The 22,785-nt window shown below is 38.9% G+C and overlaps 2 protein-coding genes across 9 annotated transcripts in view; both read left to right on the plus strand.

Moving 5' to 3' along the window:
* vav2 (vav 2 guanine nucleotide exchange factor) overlaps positions 1 to 22,785 on the plus strand; it is a 193,540-nt gene that overhangs the window by 140,421 nt on the left and 30,334 nt on the right. For all 7 annotated transcript variants that reach the window (XM_082538844.1, XM_082538846.1, XM_082538845.1 and 4 more), the window contains exons 4-8: positions 1,390 to 1,458; positions 10,190 to 10,295; positions 12,457 to 12,555; positions 15,169 to 15,237; positions 16,901 to 17,001. In XM_082538844.1, coding sequence (XP_082394970.1) covers positions 1,390 to 1,458; positions 10,190 to 10,295; positions 12,457 to 12,555; positions 15,169 to 15,237; positions 16,901 to 17,001 — 444 coding nt within the window. The remainder of the gene's footprint in view (positions 1 to 1,389; positions 1,459 to 10,189; positions 10,296 to 12,456; positions 12,556 to 15,168; positions 15,238 to 16,900; positions 17,002 to 22,785) is intronic.
* Positions 1 to 22,785, plus strand: part of LOC309709922 (uncharacterized protein) — a 322,961-nt gene that overhangs the window by 133,005 nt on the left and 167,171 nt on the right. The window lies entirely within an intron of this gene.

The raw sequence follows: 22,785 nt of genomic DNA on the forward strand, positions 1-22,785 counted from the left end.
CCCACATGAAAATAACCACCACTTTATTTGTTCATTTACGACGAGCTGAGAAATACTTGATCCCAGATTTGGGAAATGATGCAGCAGTTAGAGAATTAAAAAATTAAAAGTGAACTGAAAATGACTTAATAAATGTCAGTAGAGTTAACTGCTTTAATTCTACTCTCAGTGTTTTAAAAAAGGCAAACAGAGAAGTGAGGCTTATTGCCTCATAATTGTACAACAATACCTCATCACCACATATGAACGGCTTTAATGTTGAAAGAGGAATAACATGCGATTCACCTGAAACTAAAATGGGATACCTTGCAAGTGAAATCACTTACAGTGGCATAAAATGGAGGTCCAAGGTCCAATTCTGGTGCTCTGCTTTTTCTGGGAAACCAAAAAAGAAACCATGCTTTACTTTTCTAAAAGCTGTTATCATTGTATTAAAATAATAATAATAATTGTAGTATTTGTGTAAGCTGTAAAACAACGTGAGTGTTATGGATTTGGAGACTTTCATAAGGTTTACTGTTTGTCCTAGGGTATAGAGTGTGTGTAGTAATAATACACAAACTGTTTCTCTGCCATTTGTGTTTTGATGATTAGCACTGATCATGACCTCAGTGACTTTAATGGGTTTCAGTTGTGCACAGCATTAAGCTAATAGGCTATAATCTGCAGCAGTCACAATCTGCTCTTGGTAAAAAAGGATATTTAACAGCGTTGGTCGTTTGAGATCTACACTGATCATGCATTTGAGAGTAAAGTTGGCAGAAATCTTGGAGATAAAGATATGCTGTTTATTGATTTAGTTGATTAATCTTCCACTTCTATGCTCTGCTACTCCTTTGGAGGATTGTTTGTTGACAGTGTTTGCAGGAAAGGGAAATTTCAGCATAGGATCAGTTGATTCGTGTAAGCAGTGAAGGTTGCATTCAGGTTGGTCATTTTTTGTATTTCATAGTCAGTCCCTTACATTGCCCCTGAGGGTCCTTGACAAGCTGTCCAAAAACCCTGTGAGAGGATATATGAGCCACCTGCCTAGCCATCTGAAGAAAAAATAGTGTATTCCTTCCTGAATTCCTGAGAAGGTTGGCTGGTGGAAGATGGCAGATTTTTTTTCTTTTTTTATCAGCCAGTAGCAGTATGTTGATGTGTTTTGACAATGTTGTTTGTGACTGATGGGGTCCTCTGTTGAATAGATTCTGCCCCTGTGCTGTTGAAATGATGGAGCAAAGAGTGGCAACCTGACAGATGTAACATGACGTTTCTGACTAGTTATTTTTCTACCTGGAACACTGAGCTGTTGCAGTGATAAAGCATTTTGTACTCTGTCTCACTCTCTGTTTTTTGTTTGTTTGTTTTTGTGTGTCTGCATATGTGTGTGTGCGTGTGTGCCAGACCTTTTCCATCGGAGGATACTGCTGAGAATGAGGATGATGTGTACCGGAGCCTGGAGGAGTTGGCAGAGTAAGTCTTCTTTTCACCACAAACTGTTTTTCATCACCTAGGGGGACTTTGTGTTATTTCTCCGAAGACTTTTCCTAACCCTAAATGTACCCATGAACACCATATATCCTAGCAAACGCTAACTCAGTCGAGGGTGTCCTACATAAAGAGTAGGACATGGACAACCAGGGGGAAATGTAGACTGAAACTGAGTTCTGTAATTTAGATTTTTGTGGCAAAGATTAACACAAAAGACTGATGCACTTAAATGTTGACCCTTTTTAATTGCTAATCATTGATTATAAAGTTGGATGTGGGAGGTGAAATGTTTCGCACTTATGAAATGGCCACAGTGCCAAAGGTTTTACCCTGGGCCCACAAGTTTTGCATATTTATATGCACATTCAAGGTTCAAGGTTCTTTATTTGTCACATGCATAGTTATACAAGTATAACACACAGTGAAATGTAGCCTGACACGCTCCTCGGGCGGGCGGTTTATCCTTCAAGCTCGGGTCCTCTACCAGAGGCCTGGGAGCCTGAGGGTCCTGCGCAGTATCTTAGCTGTTCCCAGGACTGCGCTCTTCTGGACAGAGATCTCCGATGTTATTCCCGGGATCTGCTGGAGCCACTCGCCTAGCTTGGGAGTCACCGCACCTAGTGCTCCGATTACCACGGGGACCACCGTTACCTTCACCCTCCACATCCTCTCGAGCTCTTCTCTGAGCCCTTGGTATTTCTCCAGCTTCTCGTGTTCCTTCTTCCTGATATTGCTGTCATTCGGAACCGCTACATCGATCACTACGGCCGTCTTCTTCTGTTTGTCTACCACCACTATGTCCGGTTGGTTAGCCACCACCATTTTGTCCGTCTGTATCTGGAAGTCCCACAGGATCTTAGCTCGGTCATTCTCCACCACCCTTGGGGGCATCTCCCATTTTGACCTCGGGACTTCTAGGTTATACTCGGCACAGATGTTCCTGTACACTATGCCGGCCACTTGGTTATGACGTTCCATGTATGCCTTGCCTGCTAGCATCTTGCACCCTCTTACACACACACATATATATATATATATATATATATATATATATATATATATATATATATACGTTGGGTGAATGTGCAGTAGTAGCAGCAAGCAGGTGAATTCTGTACATTAATATGAATAGACATCTGACTATTTTACAGGATTATATATATTTGTATAGCGATGCCAGGTTCTTTAAAAAATTTTAGGCATTGTTTCAAAATATTCAGATTTATAAAGTTATAAAGTATAAAGTTTTTTCATTATAATTTTATGTTGCAACAGATAAGTAATATACAAACAACAGCTTTTTCTGCATCTACTAAAGTATGAGTGATATACAGCATATGGTTGTTTTTCATTTGTTCTTTACCCCCATTTTTATGTATAGTTTTACATTGTTTTTTTCTAATCTGAATAGGCTCACCACCGGTTATATAAAAAAAAAAGGATCTGACTATGTAACAGTTCTCTACCTGTCGGTTGTGACGCACCTCGCGAAGTTTAAAAGTGAACTGTGATTGTCACTTCTGCCAATTTCCTCTAACTGCTTAATTACACACGCATAGAGCCTTCTGTCACTCTTCCTGTTGCCACAGTAACACCAACATCACTCCAGGTTTAGCTGCCTCTATACCTCCTTCAGTAACGGGTTGCCTGGTTTGGTGCATATTAGGTGGGTTGGTGGGTTTTTCTGTCTGTGAAAGATGCGCTCAGAGTTGGCAGCGATGACAGCAGCCGCTTGACTTGGATTAATGGAAAATAATTAGTTAAAGGCTTTGAGAATGGTGTCATTTATCACAGATAGATAGGAGGGAGGAGAGCGAGTTATAGAAAGGCGAGCATGCGAGCTATAGATATATGCCCGCTGAATACATAATCATCCTTTAGCATCTTCTCATGCACCAGAAGAGCAGGGCTAGCCAAAAAGGCTAGTAATGGATTTAATTCCAGATATGAAGCCCTGAAAACTTGGAACATGGGCTTTTACCATAGAACATAAACTAAAGGGAAAAAAAAGAAAAGAAAAAGAGCATAGTGAGAGGCTGCTTTCCTTTTTTTGTTTTCCATTTATTTAGAGAAGGGGTTTTCAAGTAGTGAGACACAGAGGGAGAGCCAAGGTGCACAGATATGGCGTGAGGTGAAAAGGACAGCGTGGATGCAGGCTTTCTAAAAATAACACAGTGTGCTCGCAGATTGGCACACAAATTGTACTCCTTATCTAGTACAGAGCAAAGAACAATGGCAGAGATAAAAGAAAAAAAAAAGAAAAAAGAAAAAGTTGGATTACAAATGACAGCCAACAAAGTGCAACAGCTTGCAGCAGGAAAAGAGACCATTATGCATGGCAGCAGCTATTTCTAACACCTAACATTATCATTAGGATCCCTGCAAATCTAATTGCAAATCAATAATTGGGTATGATTTTTGTGAACAGTAAATTTTATATATCAATAAACATTTATTTAAATAGAAAACAGCAGGAAAAACTCCGTCAGACTGTCTGAACTGTTATATTGAGCCTGTCTTTTTTCAGTTTATCCACTTTGTGGGCTTGCCTCCCTCCAATCTCTGTATTCATGGTGTGTAGCGTGAGCGAGGTTGGTGCGTTTCTCTCTGCACATTCTTCTTTATAAACTTCAATTCTGTGTGTGGGAGGACAACTTATAAATCATGTTTGGAGCCTACCTAAGAACTCCTGAGGTTAATCAGGATACCGCATGATTTTTAACCAGAGAATTTGAAAACTTGTGGAGTAATGCCATGAAACCCATGAAACAATTTTTTTTGTGTGTGTATAATAAAAAAAAAAATTCAATCTTATTCAATGCTCCCTGTGTTTACCGTGGTTCTAAATACACCTGAAAAATGACAGTGGTGTGCACTGTCCAGGTTGCTGAAATTACTGCTGAAAGATGCGCTGGTTTTAGTCAGTGTGTACCTCAGTAGCAACAATAGCCCAGCACAGCAAACAGTCACAGGCGTTCCATTATGACACTTATCGACTGCACCTAGTGTCTTGCCTCTAACTTTTAACCTCCAAAATGTCCTTTCTCCACTGATGGGTTTTAGCCTCTGTAACCATGGCAGCAGGTTGAGTTAATCTTTTCTTTTTCCTGAAATGGTCAGTGGTGTTGTAACACTTTGCTCTTTGTGTAACCTGTAGGTCCAGAGGGCTGGGTCTTATTAAATTAATCATGCTGCTCTCTAGTGCAGCTGCTCTTGACCTTTTCCACTGAACATCTATGCATTTAGTTTCACCAATGGACACAAGCATAATTGATTCATCAGCATGTCCTTCACTTAATACAGTTGGACACAGTAGCACATAGGCCACGCTAGCAATAACCCTGCTCTCAGAGGCTTATTAATTAGTCTGAAATATTGATGCGCACGTAATTTACGACGGGTGCGTGACTGAACTGCGAGAGTGAGAGAGAGGACAGCGATAATCCTCCCGCAGTAATAATTTTTATGGATGTAAAACTATTCTGTGCAACAAGCATCCCAGTGGAGGAAAATAGTGCAATGGCAGGACATATGGTGTCATAAAAACAACAGCATGTAGGAAATAATACTGCAATATTGTCACCAAAAATATTAAGTGTGGAAAAGAAAAGCTGTGTGGGAAAAGTAAAACAGAAATAATACAGCAAACAATAGAAATCAATAGAACTGCATCATTAAGTTTGGTGGGTGCTAACCGCGTTTGACCGATGTCTGTAAAAATGGATTTTGACTTGAGTTTTAAAAACTGACATTATGTCGGCTGAGATGAAACGGCTGCTCTGGCCACTCATGTGGGAATGAAATCAACCTTTTATGACTTGGTGAAGTTCAGCGATTGTGTTTAATGTTTTTTTCCTAATTCACAATTGTCAAAGCTTTTGCAGGTGATCGAGTCTCTCCTGAACGCAGTGAGCATGAAAAAGAGCTCGTGTCTGCTTGGCTGAAGTTGTTTTTACTCATGAATTGCAGACGTCGTCACGTCACAGCGGTCAAGTTACCCTTTTTTACACATAACACACAAGGAGAGAGAGAGCTCACATCAGGCACATTATCACCCCCGCAAATACTGCTTGATGGGCGCTGCTGGAGTAGAGTGAGGCGGCAAGACATGTGATGCCCACTTCTCGATTACCTGAAAATTGCATGTGTCATTTTAGGCATGTGACGGTTTGTCGCAAGAAGATTTCCATAATTACAATATTATGGCGGAAGAATGTCAAATGATACTTTAAGCAGTCATTATGGGCTAACCCAGAAATGTTCAGTGCAAATGAATGGAATGGAGATTCCCTGATAGGTGCACTTATGGTTTATTTGTATATGATGATTTGGCATTCTGCTGGACTGTATCTGTTTCCACAAGTATACTGTATGACTCAGATAGAGGTCAGCCTTCATCCTAATTGAGGTCTCACAGGTTAATATGTTAAACTTTGTGCCTCTCCCCTCTGGCCTTCTCAAGTCAAGTCCTCACATCGTTTAGCTGAGAGTTCTTCCCATCTGGAATGACTCCATCCTGGAATTGACAAACCATGAAATCAGGGTGGATCGGGCACAGTCGCCAAGGGACTCTTGCTCTGCGAAAGGAACACATAGATTTCCATTCCGAAGCATGCACTGTCACAAACCTTTTGTGTCACTCTTTTGCATTTTATTTTGCTCCATTAATCCCTCAGGCAGGTTGACATGAAAAGTCAATAACATGAAGTGAGCTCAGTTAAGGTTTGTTTGTTTTTCTTTCTTTTTCTTAATGCAAGGTATTAAGTAGCATCATGCCTCTAAATGACTGGTATTACATAGTAATAGTATTTATCATCTTTTAATCTTTACAATCAAGGAGAGAAACTGTGCTATTAATGATGTCATATGCATTGCTGCCTTTTTGGAAATAGTACAGTATTGATTCCTCTAAGGTTATCAGAATCTGTGCCCGAGGGTGTTGATATCAGGTGCTTTCCCAGTTTTTTCCATCAAACTAATGTTTTATATATAGCCAAGATTTCTTTCTATACATTTCCAAAGTATATTAGTGTCCCCATGATGCAGTATTTTATGCAGTGTAGTGAAACCTTCCCTGCTCATGTGCACATTATCAAAATGCGGTGAATGTACTACAGCGAGGCACATTTGTGGCCCTAAACCTTAAGGAAAGCTCCAGGTTCCATTTATAGTACCTTGCCCCAATATCTTTGCTCTCCTCTGTGGTATATGTGCCAATCCCACAGGGTTTTTTTTCCCACATCCCAGTGAGCTAAACTACTGCCCCATTTATTCTGATTTTGAACTGCACAAATGCAGTTTAGTAGCTACAGTGTGGAGGGTCAGAGCTGGAGCAGAATATTGAAGCAGTAACAAAGAAAAACAACTTTTGAAATTTAAATAAAAATACACAAAGCAGCCAAGCCTTCAGAGACATGTGCTCAGTAGCTCAGATATGATGAGTCACATTCTACTACCCCCATGTTAACTCTATGTCATTGAAGGCCGGAAGCACATTACAGCAGGCCAATTGCATGCAAGCACACTAGACAGCCTTTAGCCTGTCACTGTGTAATCAGAGAGAAAATCACACCCAATTTGTTAGTCCTTAGGTCCTCTACTTCCATTCCTTAATCATTCACTGTGATGGTTACACATGTGCACATGCACATAAATGCAATTTTTATTAGTATAAAGAAATAAGCTGTATAATTCTCATGTGACTTACTAAACTGGATAGAAAGATCTTACTGTTTTCTTGCTCTCTCCCTTTCTAACAGTGTGTGTACACACACACATACCCACAGTGTATACACACACAGATTTGATTGACTACACATACTATGTTGAACAGCCACATCATTAAAACCATCTGCTGGGTGGGTATATTGCTTATATTGGACCAGAACAGCACAGACGGTCCCACCTGGACGTTTGCAGCCAATGCTTCACGTCTTGCGTCTTGTCAGGCAGGACCTCTGTGGCTCAGGATTGTACCCCCCAGTCCTCTCAATTGTATTAAGATTTGCAGAGATTGGAGGCTGGATCAATGCCTTGGGCTGTTTCGTTGTGTTCCTCAAGCAGTTCTGAGGAGGTATTTGTGGTGTCCTGTGCTAGTAAAACCTTTATAGCAGCATCCTCCCCCAGGGAATGTGCTTGTTCTTGAACAATGTCAGTGGGTGGTGCATTTCAAAAGGAAAATACATACAAATTCCAGGACCCAAAATTTCCCAGCAGAAAAATGCTCAGCAGTGTGGTAATGATTGCTATTTACTTTACTTGTTACTTGCTTTAACATTAATGATATGGCAACGGTTGTAAAACACCTCCTTTCCAATGTTGTCTCAATGCTATTTTGCAACAATCTGTTATAATCAACAAGGAAAATATCATAATGAATATTGGTTGTCTAAATGCAAGCAAGATAAAATATTGTATATCTGTTGGCATATAAGTAAAACACATATTAGTAAAACTTGGCATGATGTTTTGAATATGGATCGAAATAAGAAATAGGAAAAGTTTGGCTTTCATAATCAGTTACGCATCTGGTTCATCAGTATAATGCAGTAATTACTCATTAATCATTAATAAGAACATGCATACATTTTGAACTTGCTTGCTAAAAAAGATCAGTGACAAACTGAATAACTAAGAGAGATGAAGAAGCTAACAGATGTTAACAAATGTTCCAGTGAGCCAAGCTTTCTCTAATAGATAAAAACGAACTAGATATTACAAACTTCCTATTCGATCTCTTAACAGGCAACATTCATGTCACTGCACTAAACCTCCCTCATATAAAGCTCTGTCTGAGGAATTAAACAAAAAAATATGTGAATTACCTGCTTTCCAAAGAGCCTTTCTGTCATGGTGCTCATCTGTGTCTGCGGAGAGTGCTGTAGTCTCAAAGTTCAGAGAGGAGATACTGAAGGGACAGCATCAGGTGGCCATTGTCCTCCCACGCAGCCTTCTCAGTATTCAACATGAGACACTTTTACTTAATGAAGAAAGATGGAGCGCAGTGCTGATAGTGAACCAAGTCACCTCAATTAAAACTTCAAACGCACCTGAGCACCAGCATTACGGTAAAGCTGCATATTTGATTGAGGGCATTTCTCTCACTTCGCTTTTTTTTCCCTCCCCTGACAGCAGTGAAAGCAGGGATGCCACTGCCTTGATGGCACGTGTAGAAGGTCACATCACAGTGGATGGAATCCACCAACCTACAAACAAGATTTCTTTTTTTTTTTTTTTTTTTTTTTTTTGTAGACCTGTGCTACAAAATCTTGTTTTCAAATATGCATGAATTAATAAATCTTATGAAAGCTCAACAAAATAACCAATTTCAGTGATCTTAAAGGGGAATTAGGATTTTGTGGTCTGGATCTGGTTGTTTTGGTATAACGGCAGCTGGGTTATGGCCCCCATTAGCCAGACTGCAGTGAGGTTTGTGCTTCAAGAATGCACAAACAGGCAGGTTTATGTGCTAGGGATCACATGCACATCCACTTGGAGGATGCAGCATTCATCCAAGAAGAGCAAACCCTCTTCTTTCTTGTTCTCACTCAGAGAGGTCAGAGTACAAAACAGCATCCCCTGAGCTGGTGTTCTGCTCAAGGACATTCAAAAAGAGCGGATGCTCGCTGAGCCTCAACCTTAGGCGTCCTTTTCCCGAAGATTTCAGGGCAGCGAATGTTGGGAACTATAACAAAAGATGGAGGTGGATGGTACATTTGTGTGTCTTGGTTGTCAACCCTCACAGAAACTGGAGTTCAGCACAGAGCGTGGAAGCAATTAAGATCATTTTTTTTCCTTTAGTGACTAAATTTGCATCCCTTTTGGGAGTCAGACCACCATTAAAGTTAATAACACAGACATATTTTTAGATGCATATGATATTTCCCATGTTCACCATGAATAAATGTCCATATATTTGTTTAGAAATCACGATCAAAGCACCCTTCAGAACCAAGTACAGTAATTAACAGCTTATTCATCATGCTAATTATAACTAATTATAAAAGAAAGGGCTTCATCACTGAAGTTGGCTGAATCTATGGCAACTTATTGTAATACAAGAACATTACGCTCCCTGTGTCTGAATACAGCCTAGGTAAATGGAATTTTGTTTAAACAAGCGAGCAAGTTCAAACAGTTGCCCTCTGTTATTTAGCAGGCAACTCTCTTTATTTATTTACAGTATTTAATCATTTATTTCCCTTTTGCGACTTAAAGCTCCCTTCTTATTAACTGCATCGAGATGGGCCCTTTGCCAAAGTGTTTTCCTGCTGCGGGATCCCTGCCGCCTCAATAAGTTTCCCAAACAATAATTGCATATACGGAGCAGGGGGAGACACAGTTTTGGCTCACAGAGCATGAGAATCTTTCCCAGGAGATCCTCCTCTCCACAGTAACTGTCGGTGCTCTGCTGGCTGCTTGCCTAATTAAAGGTCAGTGAGCTAGCTGGGTGCCAAAACAACATAAATACATTAAAGAGAGATGCCACTTCATAACTTATTGGAGCTTTGTGAACACCAGGTTCTGTGTTCCCTTGCCTAGATCACTAGTATCCTTCAGGCAGGGCTTGTTAAGGATAACAAGCTAGTTCACCTGGTCTGTGCACTCAAAGAAGTTTGACGTGGAGGTGTGAGAAAAGACCGTTTATCATTTGGTTTTGAAGGTTGGCGGTTAGATGGACTTGTTCATCTAAAGTGCATGTGTTTTCCCCCAGTGAACATGACTTGGGTGAGGATGACATCTATGACTGTGTGCCATGCGAGGATGATGGGGACGACATCTATGAGGACATCATTAAAGTGGAAGTACGACAACCCATGGTGAGAACTCCTGTTTGATCATTAAGGACTTGTTTTCTTTTCACAATTACTGATTGCGTTTTTTTGTTGTTGTTTTTTAATATACTGTACAAATGTGCTACGTGACGGTCTATGACTAAATCACTGCAACTCTCCCCACTCTTTGGAAGAATTTTCTTTTGCATGATTTCATTTTACCATAACGAATTGCATTACAGGAATGCAATGAACTAATAGTGCCAGAGGAAACACCCCCACTCACTTTTAACTAGCTTTAGATTATTTCTGTGGTCGGCCTTGTCATTGTCGTACGGTATCTGCATGACATCGTGTCTCTAAACTCAACTGTAGCAGATGTCTCTTTCATAATCAGTGACAAATCTTTACTTCTGACTTGCTCTGCTTTTCTCATGCTGCAGATCAGATACATGCAGGTGAGTGCCACTGTGCTTGTGACTCACAACACCCTGTCAGCAAATTCCCTCCACCACCTTATTTAAAACCAACTCCTAGCATCCCAAGAGAAAGATCTGCCAATTAAGTTACTGACCGTTGGACCGATGGTGAACGATACCCCATCTGGTTCAGTCTGACTCAGAGCTAGTGACTTCAGCTCTGTGACTGCAGTGCTGACTTCAGCTAGCATCGCCAGCTGCCACACTAAAGCAAATAAACAATATGCTGCTGGCTTTGAACCCTACTTCTCGGATTGGTTGATCCTGTGCTGGCCTAAGGCCTGGACTTGTATTTTTGCATTGTTAGTGCCAGTTTTCGTATTACCAGCACTGGTTATCAACAGCCAGATCTACTCCAGATGGCTTAGCTATTAATTCCTCAGGGTGCTCATAATCATACTACAACATGTGTGTGGGTGTGTTTCGCCATGATCAACAGGGTTTCTCACTTACAGTATACTGTTCTTTCAACAAAGCATGCACATACATACACATCTGAAGATGGAGACATCAGGCCCTCTGTAGAAGTTTGACTCTTTTTCACATCTTAACCTGGCTCCATCACAGCATGCCTGCTTGCATTGTTTTGCCTTGACAACGTTGGATTCATGTACATTTCTTTACACATGTCTTCTTAAACCAGCTAACCCACACATACAGTGACGCTCAAACGCTCATTATTTTGCATCCTTCTGTCATAGCCAGTGTCATCACCATCTCTAGCCATGGCACCAGCTATGCTAAATATTTAGAAATTTATCTTTGACATAATCAGATACATTAAAAAAATTCATTCCCAGAAGGATGATTCTGTTCATCTGGATGTATAGCCTTCAGTGGGAGAAACGTTTCATCACGCATCCAGTCTCAGCTGACTGCAGGTTTCCCCAACCCTATGAACAATAGTTACATAACCACTGTTTGTAAAGTTGAGGAAACCTGTGGGGAAAACTCTGTTCAGCTGCCTGCAGTTGAACAGAATCACTTCTCTGGATTATCGAGCATGTATCAAAACATGTCTAATTTTACATTTATTTCTGCTTGTTTTAACAGAAAAACAACAATAATTGGGGGTTAGATTTTTTTTTTTTTTTTGGGGGGGGTTAGATTTGTTCCTACTGTCTCAGCTTTTAAAAAATTTCTTAAGTGTGGAAAAATCATAGGCTACATAAAAAAAAGATGTTGATGATGAAGGGTGGATCATCCTGGCAAAGGAAAGCACAGCTGACTATAAGTTGTGTAAACTGTCAGATGAAGTCTAAATTCATTTTGTCAGTATTTCATTGTGTTTGCAGAGTAAAGGAGTTTACATGCAAATTGACTAAAAGTGACTGTATTGGAAGACTGCACTGCATTATCTCTTGCTGATAACGCAAGTCGACGGCCTTGATGGATTACACGACACAAACACTTTGTCATAAGTCTGCTTTTCATACAGTTGGGAATTCATAAAAACAACAGTCAGCTCTTATAGCAGTAGTGTTATACAAAAATTTCTAAAAAAAAAATTTCAAGTACAGGTTGAAATAAAGTGTTGCAGAATTTGATGGAAACATCAAAGCATTGTGTGGTCCTTTAAATTGCAAACTAGTGATGCTGACCCTGTTATTTTAGCCTTTAATGTATTCTTAGTAACATATAAAAAAATAATCACTGAAACAATTAGCAGTATATAACTGTTCAAAGTGATCGTCGTCACTGATTATTTTATCTGATTCTCACTGCAGAAAATGGGTATGACAGAAGATGACAAGAGAAACTGCTGCTTAGTGGAGATTCAGGAAACTGAAGCAAAGTACTACAAGACTTTAGAGGACATTGAGAAGGTGAGTTTACAAATACAGCTCTATTTGAGTTTCTGATAAGCGTGCATTTTCCCTTTGGCACAACCATGCAATGCTTGAATTTTCCTTTGTCACTTCTTTGTTGGTGGTTCAGACCTTTGGGCCAGGTCACAGCATGGAAATGTCATATATATTTGAACACAAGTGTCATGGATGTAGATCAATATGATTATTATTATCTCAGCTTTCAAGGATGACGCTGATCCCTAAGCCTTTAAGTACACATCACATATGAGAGAACATACTCTATGTGTGTCGGGGAAAAATAAATATTTCTGAAATAATTAATCATAAAATTTGTTTATATGCATGCTTCTCCACCCACCTTAAAGGTGTTTTATTCTTTGTGTGTTGAAGTTTATCACAGGTGATTGTTCTTACTCCACACAGTATTTGTATGAAAGAGAACGATCATCTCTGGCAAAGAGAAGGGAGCAGCGTTGGATTATATTTATTCACAAGGCTCTGCTGCAAAGATTGCCCGCTCTGTGATTACATTTAAACACAGTAATTATATCAGGTCATTGTAACATTAGCTGTGACTTATTCACATCAAGCTTAGAAAAACTGATTAATACTTTGCTGCCTACAAAGGGAATATACTACAATAAAAGTGAAGCTATTCATTTGTATTAATTTTAGTTTTTATTTTACTTTTATTTTATTCACTTATTCCACTAGAACATTTTAAAAGGTTATATTTATTTTTCTGCTCCTACCCTTGCACATTATTTTCTTATTGTCTGTAGTGCTGTGCAACAGTCACTTTCATTTCTTTATATTTTCTTTGCAGGTAGCCAGACTATTTTTTCTATTTTTTTCTATTTTGTTTCTTTTGTGTGTGTGTGTGTGTGGGTTTTTTTGTTTTTTTTTACTGGTCTTCAGCAACAGGTCTTGAGGTTTTTCTGCAAGTGTTTCTTCTTTGGACAGTGGCTGTCTTTTTTTTTTTTTTTTTTGTCTTTTTCAGTGACGTTTTTAGTACAGTCCTTTTAGCTGACTGACGTTCAAAATAATTTGAATAGTTATTTAAGTCACTTAAACGACTAAAGCAAAAAATAGTTCAGGCATTAAAAAGACACCTAACTCGAGAACCACTGCTGTCTGCACATAGCAGACAACTTGGCAAAAAAATGGTTTAAAATGATATCTTTAGACATTTTGTTAATAGTAATCTAGAAAAACTAGTAAACAATATTAAAAAAGAACCACATTAAAATAAAATAAAAATAAATGAAACCTAATAAAACCTAAATAACAAAAGAATGCCAGGAGGCCTAACTGAGAAAGAAACATTTTTAAATGCTTTAAATGTCTTGCAAGAAGCCCTGAGAACATCCTAAAGACTAAAAGAATTACAAGAAAGCTTTTCTAAGAGAGTTCTGTCTGTCTTGAATTATAAATTTGGCCATACCAAATACTGACTGTCAAGTTCAGCAGAATTGTACAAACCTTGTTTTTCCCCTATGTTCTATATTTCTGTTTATGTTTGTGTGTTTCAATAAATCACTACGCCTATTTTGGATTTTCCTAATGAAAAATAAAAAAGTGGATTCAAGACTTTTTCACATTACTGTATAATGTGTCTTTGTGGTATGTGTCTGTCTGTCTGACTAATTACAATAATAATAATAATATTTAGCAGATGTAACACAGAAAGCTAGAAACAGCCGTGACTCTCTCCCTGCTGACACGGTTTCTTTAATTGAGTTAGCATATTTAAAACATTCACTTTTCACGCTACATTCACGTAATTGTAGCACAATTGGTCACAATTCATTTTAGCTTATTAGGGAATGACACTGAAACATTCTCACAGTTATCCAGGACTAAAGTCTCGGTGTGTCTTCTGAATATGAGCCGTGAAGTTTGCGAAGCACAGGACACACAACATTTTACAAAGTATGATTACCGTTTACCGAGAAAATCAAAAACAAACATTCTGTGCTCAAAGACTCAGACCCTCACACCCTGACGCGTACGTTTGAGCTTTCACGGTGTAGTAATAAACCATCGCTGAGATCGGCGCTGGTATCGCATCAGTTTCCGCGTTGACAGATTTCATTCACGATTTCATGGAGCGCCGCAAATCATCCGCTCCGCTAATTTCATTAAACTAAATGTGCATCCTGTGTTTCCCACACCAGACCAGCACAAGTCTAAATTAGAATAAATAACCTTCTTATGATCAGAGGACTCGTTAAGCTTAATTGAGTTGGGGTTAATAAACCCAGTTATCTTTGCGTTGCTTCTTAGTTGATCTATTTGTTATCATTATGATGATGAAATGTGACAACCATAAAGCAGCGTTAGAGAAATAAAAAGCATATTTTTTTCCTCTCTAAGCATAAGTGGGCTTCGTAAACAACAGCTGTATGTATTTATTGCACACTTAGGCCTCAAAAGGATTTTTTACAACACAGCCTGATATTTTTGTGGGTCATTTTCACAGATCTGTGAACTGTTCACACATGACATGAGAGAAAATGCCAGTTATACTGTTTGTTTGTAAAAGGGAAATCTGTGGCTATTCAAAAAAAACAACAAAAAACCCCATAAAATCACCAATTTTCTTTTTTTTTTCTTCCTTTCCTCAAGAATTACATGATCCCACTGAGGCAAGTCTTGAGTCCACAGGACATGGAGGCAATCTTTGTAAACCTGGAGGTGAGTAACCACTCTACGAGACAACATAATGCCAGTGCTGCACACCTGGATGCGTTTCACACTAAGCGAATAACTCGATATGTGTATGGATGGCTGAAAGAATGATGGGATCTATTGTTTATATTTTCTGTATATTAAGGGTGCAAAGCTGTGAAAATTCATGCTTTGCTTCGGGCTGAGTGTGTTGTCATTGCTCAGTGTTTTCGTCACGGCCAGAGTAGAAAACAGTCAACATTCCTGCCGAGAAAATATGCCTCATTGGTGTATAAATGTACACCAATGTAAATGTAAATACCACCACGCACTCTGGACCACATGTGGTACAGAGTTGCATTAAATTATGTTAATGAGTCACACTGTTTTGCTGACCTGTAACACACAAAGCAGCTGTAGTTTATTTGAGTCTCTCCTATAATGAGTATTTATAGTTTAATTTGGCCCTGAACTGTAAATACTCATTGTGTTTGTTTTAATGTGTGTCACAGTATTGCCCAGCTTCTCCCAGGTTTATGCATTATGTCTGAGAGCTGCAGACTGCTTATGGAGATTTGAAAGTGGTGATAAAGTAGCAGGGATTCATACTTGCTTGTTCACGAGAAATGTCGAATAATCTTGGGTTATAAAATATGTTAAATAACTGTAATATTCAATAAATGTTTAGCCACCTTTGTGAAAAAGGTCTATACTGCTGATCTCCTCTGTTCTCTTTTTCTGGGACATAGAAGCCACATAGACGCACAGCTTTCTGGCAATTAGGCAACATAACCTAAATAGCAAAGATGATCACATTCAGAAGGAGTGTGTTCTCAGTCTCTCCTAAAAATACAACTTCTCAACTATATCTTCACTTAGCAATCTGAACTAATTAGAGTTTAATAGAGAGGGCAACAATGTGTACTAAATGTTTCAAGATGAGTTCTTGTATCAGTTAATTAAACTTTATTTGTACCTTTCATCCTGGTTGCACTTTGAAGTGCTTCACATAGGACCAAATAGCTGAAAATCAGACAGAGCATTAATGCAAATATCTAATTAGCCACTCAGATGGCAGCAACCCAGCACATTAAGGCATGTAGACACGGTCAAGACCTGCCGAAGTTTAAGTAGAGCACCAAGGGCTGAAAGGTGATTTAATGGACTTTCAATGTGGTATGGCTATTAGCTGCTGGACTGGTTGGTCTTGGTATTTTAGACACTGCTTATTTGGTGGGCTTTTTTCCACACACAACCATCTCTAGGGTTTACAGAGAATATTCTGAAAAAGAGAAAATATCCAGTGAGCAGCAGTTGCCTGTGAGAAAGCGCCTTGTTCATACCAGAGGTCAGAAGAGAATGTCCAGGCTGCTTCAAGCTGAGCAAGGCAACAGTAACTCAAATAGCCACTCGTAATAACCAATGAATGCTGAGGAGCACCTCCGAATACAATGAACCTTGAAAAAAGATCAGTTACTGTAATAAAGCTACAATTTGCACAGCCTCACTACATTTTCTATAGTACAAGACTGGAAAAGTTGTCCGGTCTGATGAGTCTCAATTTCAGCTACAACATTTGGATTGTAGGATCATAAACAACGTGAAACCATGGATCCGTCCAGCCTTGTGTCAATATTTCATGCTGGGGGTGATGATGAAATTCTACTTTTTATTGTTATTTTTCCTTTAGGATGTGATCAAAGTCCACTTTGCTCTCTTGCGAGCCATTGAAATGAACATGGTCAGTGGAGGAAGCGGCCTGGGGAAGATCTTTCTCGACTTCAAAGAAAGGTTGGTATCCGGACATTGCTGTGTTGTGTTTGTTCATAGACGTCCTGTGCTTTTCTGTGTTCTGTGCATGGGGTGTTAAAATCCACTTATAGTTTAGAAGCTGTGGCATTTTCTTCCTTTACTTTCAAATTTAGGAAGCAGCATCACGTTGAGGATCCACGGATCAGTGGATTGAAGGGATTAGTGTTCAAGGAAGAAGTCGATTAAAATGAACCGGTTTAATGAAAAAGCTGAGAGAGCATGTACACCATAGTTGTCCATCAGAGTGTATACTCAAAGCATTGCATTAGCTTGTCCAAATTATATTCCTTTATATTAGTCTTTCCACTTATTCCACCACCATCTATCTATTTTACCCACGTATTAGCTGTTCTGTGATTTCTACTGTCAGGTGCTCAGGATATATATTCACATTTAAAAACAACAGAGCTGAAAACTGCCTAAACATTTAACAAATATCTTAATAAATGAATATCTGTTTGAAGCAAATCATAAACAAATTCCCAAGGGCAGTAAAAATAATTTTCTCTGTTTCTGAAAATAGGTCTCAGTCAGTATTCAGAGCTGTTGCCAAATATCTCATTGTTTCACTTGGTTTAATAAATAATGTTTTACAAATTAATACGGAAATGACTTGATGAGAAGGTGTTTCCAGCAGTGTGGAGATTATGAAACCCAGTGAACAGTTAAAGCTGGGGGTTATTGGCAAACTGGATTTTCTCTCAGATGATCTCAATCTCGCCCAGCTGTGGAGCAACGTGTGGATAATTTGCATCCCTGAGGGGAGCAATGATCCCCGCTAAGGCGACTGCTTCATAGCTAATGGTAATGATGATAGCTTCTGGTCTCATTTATGATTCCATACAGTGCTATGGATGTGGCGCTCTTGCGAATAACACAGCCATTACGGCATGAAAGCGAGTCACACAATGCACCGCATGTGTTACCTGTCCCTGCGTCCATAAGTACATTTTCTATTCCTCTGCACAGTGATAGCACAGATACTTTTCCCTCCTCTCTGATGCTTTTAACTGAAAACATTCACAGCACTTCTCTGGGTGACATCAGTTTGCATAGGTAATAGGCTTTTTTCGGGCCTCTTCTTTAAGCCTTAAGAGACCATGTAACATAAAATCGGTTTGACATAAGGGACTGTATTTCTGTTAAATGACAGAGACAGGCACATACTGTCTCCCTCAGCCTCATACATGCAACCACAGTCTTACTGTTTCTCCATCCTCATTAAGCTCATCTTACTCCCTGGTCTGATTCAGCAATGGTTGGAAAACTTAATCTGGCCATAGGTCACTAAAGGACAAGGGGAGGTTGTCACGTGATCAGACGTCTGTGGAGGCACGTAGAGCTGTTTTAAAAGTACAGGAAGGGAAGTCTCATTGGAAACATCTGTAGTTACACCAATTGTATTGTTTACTGAGGAAATGTGGTTTAAGCTTCTTGTTTTTATATATACCTATATATATATATATATATATATATATATATATATATATATATATATATATATATATATATATATATATATATATATATTTTTTTTTTTTTTTTTTTTTTTTATTATTTTTTTTTTTTCCATCTGTATCAATACTGGATAATATACTATATAATAATATACAGGAAGAAGAAGAATCTTGTCCTACCCATTAAAGTGCCTGTAACACTGGTCACTGTAAGATGATAAGTCTCACAGTCAGAATTACAGTTTATTGTAAAAGTGTTGGATGGAACATTGGACAGGCGAGTCAATTTATTTCACACAAGACTGGGAAGAAATCAACCTGTCTGTACGCGCTATGCTGTATGATGGACAATGTTGTGTTGAAGCAAAGAGCTCCATGACACTAAAATCAAATGTTGCTCTACACTAAGATTTCCACTCTTTTGAACAAACAGAATGGCATTAAAGGGGCACATACAATGCTGTAAAAATTAAATTTAGTTCAATGTTATTTAAACTGGATCACTATATAAACACATTTTATTTATATAAAACCAAGTCAAAGCGAAGGACCTTATTTTGTAGGGTAAAGACCCTGCAATAATACAGCGAAAACCCCAACAATTAGACGAACCCTTTTGAGCAAGCACTTGGCAACGGTGGGAAGCAAAAACTCCCTTTTAACCAGAAGAAACCTCTGGCAGAACCAGGCTTAGGGAGAGGCACCCTTTTGCCAAGATAGGTTGGAGATGTATTTGCCCCCTTGCTGATTTCTTTTTTAAATTTGTTTGTATGTAACAAATTTAACTAATTTAAGTGAACAAGGAAAAAAATATCTAAATCTACCTGGCCCTTTGTGAAAAAGTAATGTCGTCTTGTTACATCTGGCATAAACCTAACACAGCATTTCATAAAAACAACATCGTGTCAACGTGGTGATGGTGGTGGTGGTGTGATGGCAGGCGGCTGCTTTGCTGCTTCAGGACTTGGATGACTTGTGAAGCTGATGGAACCAGGAATTCTGTCTCTACCAGAAAATTCTTAAGGAGAGGCTTTCAGTTCAAGAGCATTTGGGTTATGCAGCTGGACAATGATCTGAAACATCCCAGCAAGTCCATGTCTAAATGTCTAAAAAAACCCCTCAAAGACAACCAATTATTATTTCCCTATGTGAAAAAGTAAACCTTTGGGATAGATTTTTTCCCCTTGATACATAAGATCATCATTTTAAAACTGCATTTTCTATTTACTCAGGTTTAAAAAAGAAACCAGACAGGGGACAAATGCCTATTCACAGCACTATACAATCTGCATGTTGTTTGGTAAATGGTTTTTAAACTTCTGCTTCTGCTTCGCTCCATTTATATACAGATTTCCTAATTACATACGATTCATTGCTATTTACCATTACCAACATTTGTCACAAAAGAGATGCTGGGTTATTTTAAGACCATTCATTTGATTTGAGGAACCTTTACGTCAGAAGCCTTGACTTTCTCACTATGATTGACATGTAGACCGTCCTCATTATGAGCCACAGTGGTGTCTTGTCTCGCCATGGCGATAGACAACAGTGACCAGGGGATTTTTATTCACACAGCAACGCTCTCTTCATTCATCTTGGCAATTTTCTAAGGACCTGGCTTTGCACAATAAATTTGGTTATCTATGCTTGTAAGTCCCTGTGACCTTTACAACAATGTGCTTGTATCGTTTTTTTGCCTCACGTTGGTGCCAAAGATGAAAAGCTTTTTTTTTTGTATTGGTCTGAATGCCATGCTGAAAATGTCACTGGTTTATATGCTCAATTCTTAAACAGTCAGAACCAGGCAGAATGGAAAAGTACACTCAGAGGAAGCTCTATAAACTAAATGGGCATCTAAGTGCCCTCTTGTTGATGCACTCATTTGCAACATTCCCCAACTCATTTCCGGAGTAATCTGACTCCCTGATATCCATGCAGTGCCTAATCATGGCCATGCTATGAGGCTCTTTAGTGGAGGTCTTTGCTCTGTGTTCTCCTCCATTTGCTGTGTGCTGGATATGTTGAGTAGAGGTGAGAGGGTCCCAATGCCATGTGTCAGAGAATATTAGCTAGTTCCACAGCCTGTCACTTCTGCTTTGCTGGGAGGTTTCCTCACTTGCCTGACTCGCCTCGCAGGGCTCCACAAGGGTGGGGGGTGAAGGCTCAGAGCACATCTACTCAAAATTGCATTTCCTGTGAGATAACATGCACGATGGTGTCAGAAGAGGCCAGCACAGCAGGGCAATATCACCGGCACTTAAAAGAATAAAAACATGAAGTTTCTTCCTGCACTTGCAAACTCCTGTTTATTTATCTATCTTTTTCCTTTTCCTTGCGTGGGCTACTGCATCCTGCAGGTATGCTAATGGCATAGCGGGAAACTTACCAAACGATCATTTAATGAATAGAAATATCGTTATTTTTCAGTGGAAGGTAACTATTCACACTGCAGACTTTGTGGTTGACCACTGGGATGATTTCTTCTTCTTGTTTCCCTCGCTGTAATCAGCTTTATAAAAGTTGTTGATGTTATATCTGATATCATCCCCCCCCCCCCCAAAAAAAAAATAAAAAAGAAATCATAGTCCTATGTACTTCACAAGCCCAGTTAAATGGGGAGGGTAGCATCAGGCAGGGCAGCCAGCCATAAAATGTTTGCCAAATGAAGCATGCAGTTCATCAATAGTACATAAGAGGAACAGCTCAGTTTGAGCAGTTAGGAGACAAAGTTAGAGAGACAAGGCTGAGATGGTCAGACATGTACAGTGGAGGGATGGAGGGATAATGGGCAAAGGATGTTGACTATGGAGCTGCCAGGTAGGAGGAAAAGAGGAAAACTGCATAGAAGATTCATGGAGAGGGTTGGTGTGACAGAAGAGGATGCTATGGTTAGGGTGAAATGAAGGCAAATAATATGCTGTAGCAACCCCTAAAGGGAGCAACTAAAAGAAGGTGATCGGGTTTTTCCTCAAATCTGTACAGAAGGAAAACAAACAACCACAACACAGTATTCATCAGTGTGTAAACATTCAAGCACAAATTCTTGTGCTTGAATGTCGAAAACTGTTAGTAAACTGTTAGTAATGAATTGTCACCAGTTTTCAGCAATTTCTTAAGAGCCGTGGTTAAGCATTGAGCGTATTTATCACCACATCACAGACTAATTAGAGCTGGCTGGGTGAGAAGACTGCATGGATGCTTCAGTGTACTTGTGTGTCACTAGCAGTTTGGTTTCACGATCTCGGTTTAAGAAGATGACAACACTTTCAATTGGCCTCTCACAGTTTAGATAAAAAGCTTGCTATTAAAAATGTTCATGTATCCGAATTTTGTTGTATCCAAATATAGTTTTTGTGAGATTTAGTGATTGTTGGGGTGATATTTTGGTCATAAAAATAGATATAGACATTTTTTTTTCATTTATTGTATAACAGCACCCTATATTTTATTTTATATACATACAGAATGTAACTGGTTGCCCTTTCATGATACTGAACACAAACAGGCTGATGAAATATAGCAATGTAATTGTAAAATAGCAAAAATATTGTACCTCCCCATATGGAAAAGAAATAGTAAAAACTTATATGTGATTTACTCATGAAAGTGGCCACTTTCTCATTACTTTCATATATTGTTTTAGTAAGTATCCAAACCATACAAGTTTCATTATATAATTTTTCAAGGGATCTTATATCTGTCTTCACTCTTATATGCTTTTCATACAAGTTTCACACAAGACAGATACAAACTTTATAAGATTTATATATATCTTTTCCATATGGGTCATTTGACACTGTTCCTTGTTACCTGTTAAAATAAGCTTTAAAAATTGTTTGAGTTCCATAAACTTCATTAAAGCTTTGTATAATTACATTTGTACCAAAGAACGCTACACTACCCTAAAGAGCACTCAACCCTAGAAATATGAACGTGATGTGAAGCTAGGGTTTTGGAGGGCTAGTAGGTGCACTGAGATTAAACTCAAGCAACTTGGCAATGGACAGGTGGCCTAGATAAAATAAAAGTGCAGCAGAAGCAAAAGCTCGTAACTAAAATAGTCTCAATGACTTCCACACACTGAAGAATGGCCTTCTGTTAAATTGACTCACACGAGAAAATAAATCAGTCTTTCATTAATTCACTTTCATTCACTTAGTTCTTGTTATTGTTCTGAGAGAAACATAATTTGTTCATTGAATAGTTTGTTTATTAACCCTCTCAGGCTCAAATTAAACTTTTTGTTGCTAATGCACAACCAAGTCCCGCAGTGGTACTTCTGAGTAAAAAAAAAACTCATAAA

The sequence above is a fragment of the Aulonocara stuartgranti genome (genome assembly GCF_965226115.1).
Source record: "Aulonocara stuartgranti genome assembly, chromosome: 7".
Lineage (NCBI taxonomy): Eukaryota > Metazoa > Chordata > Actinopteri > Cichliformes > Cichlidae > Aulonocara > Aulonocara stuartgranti.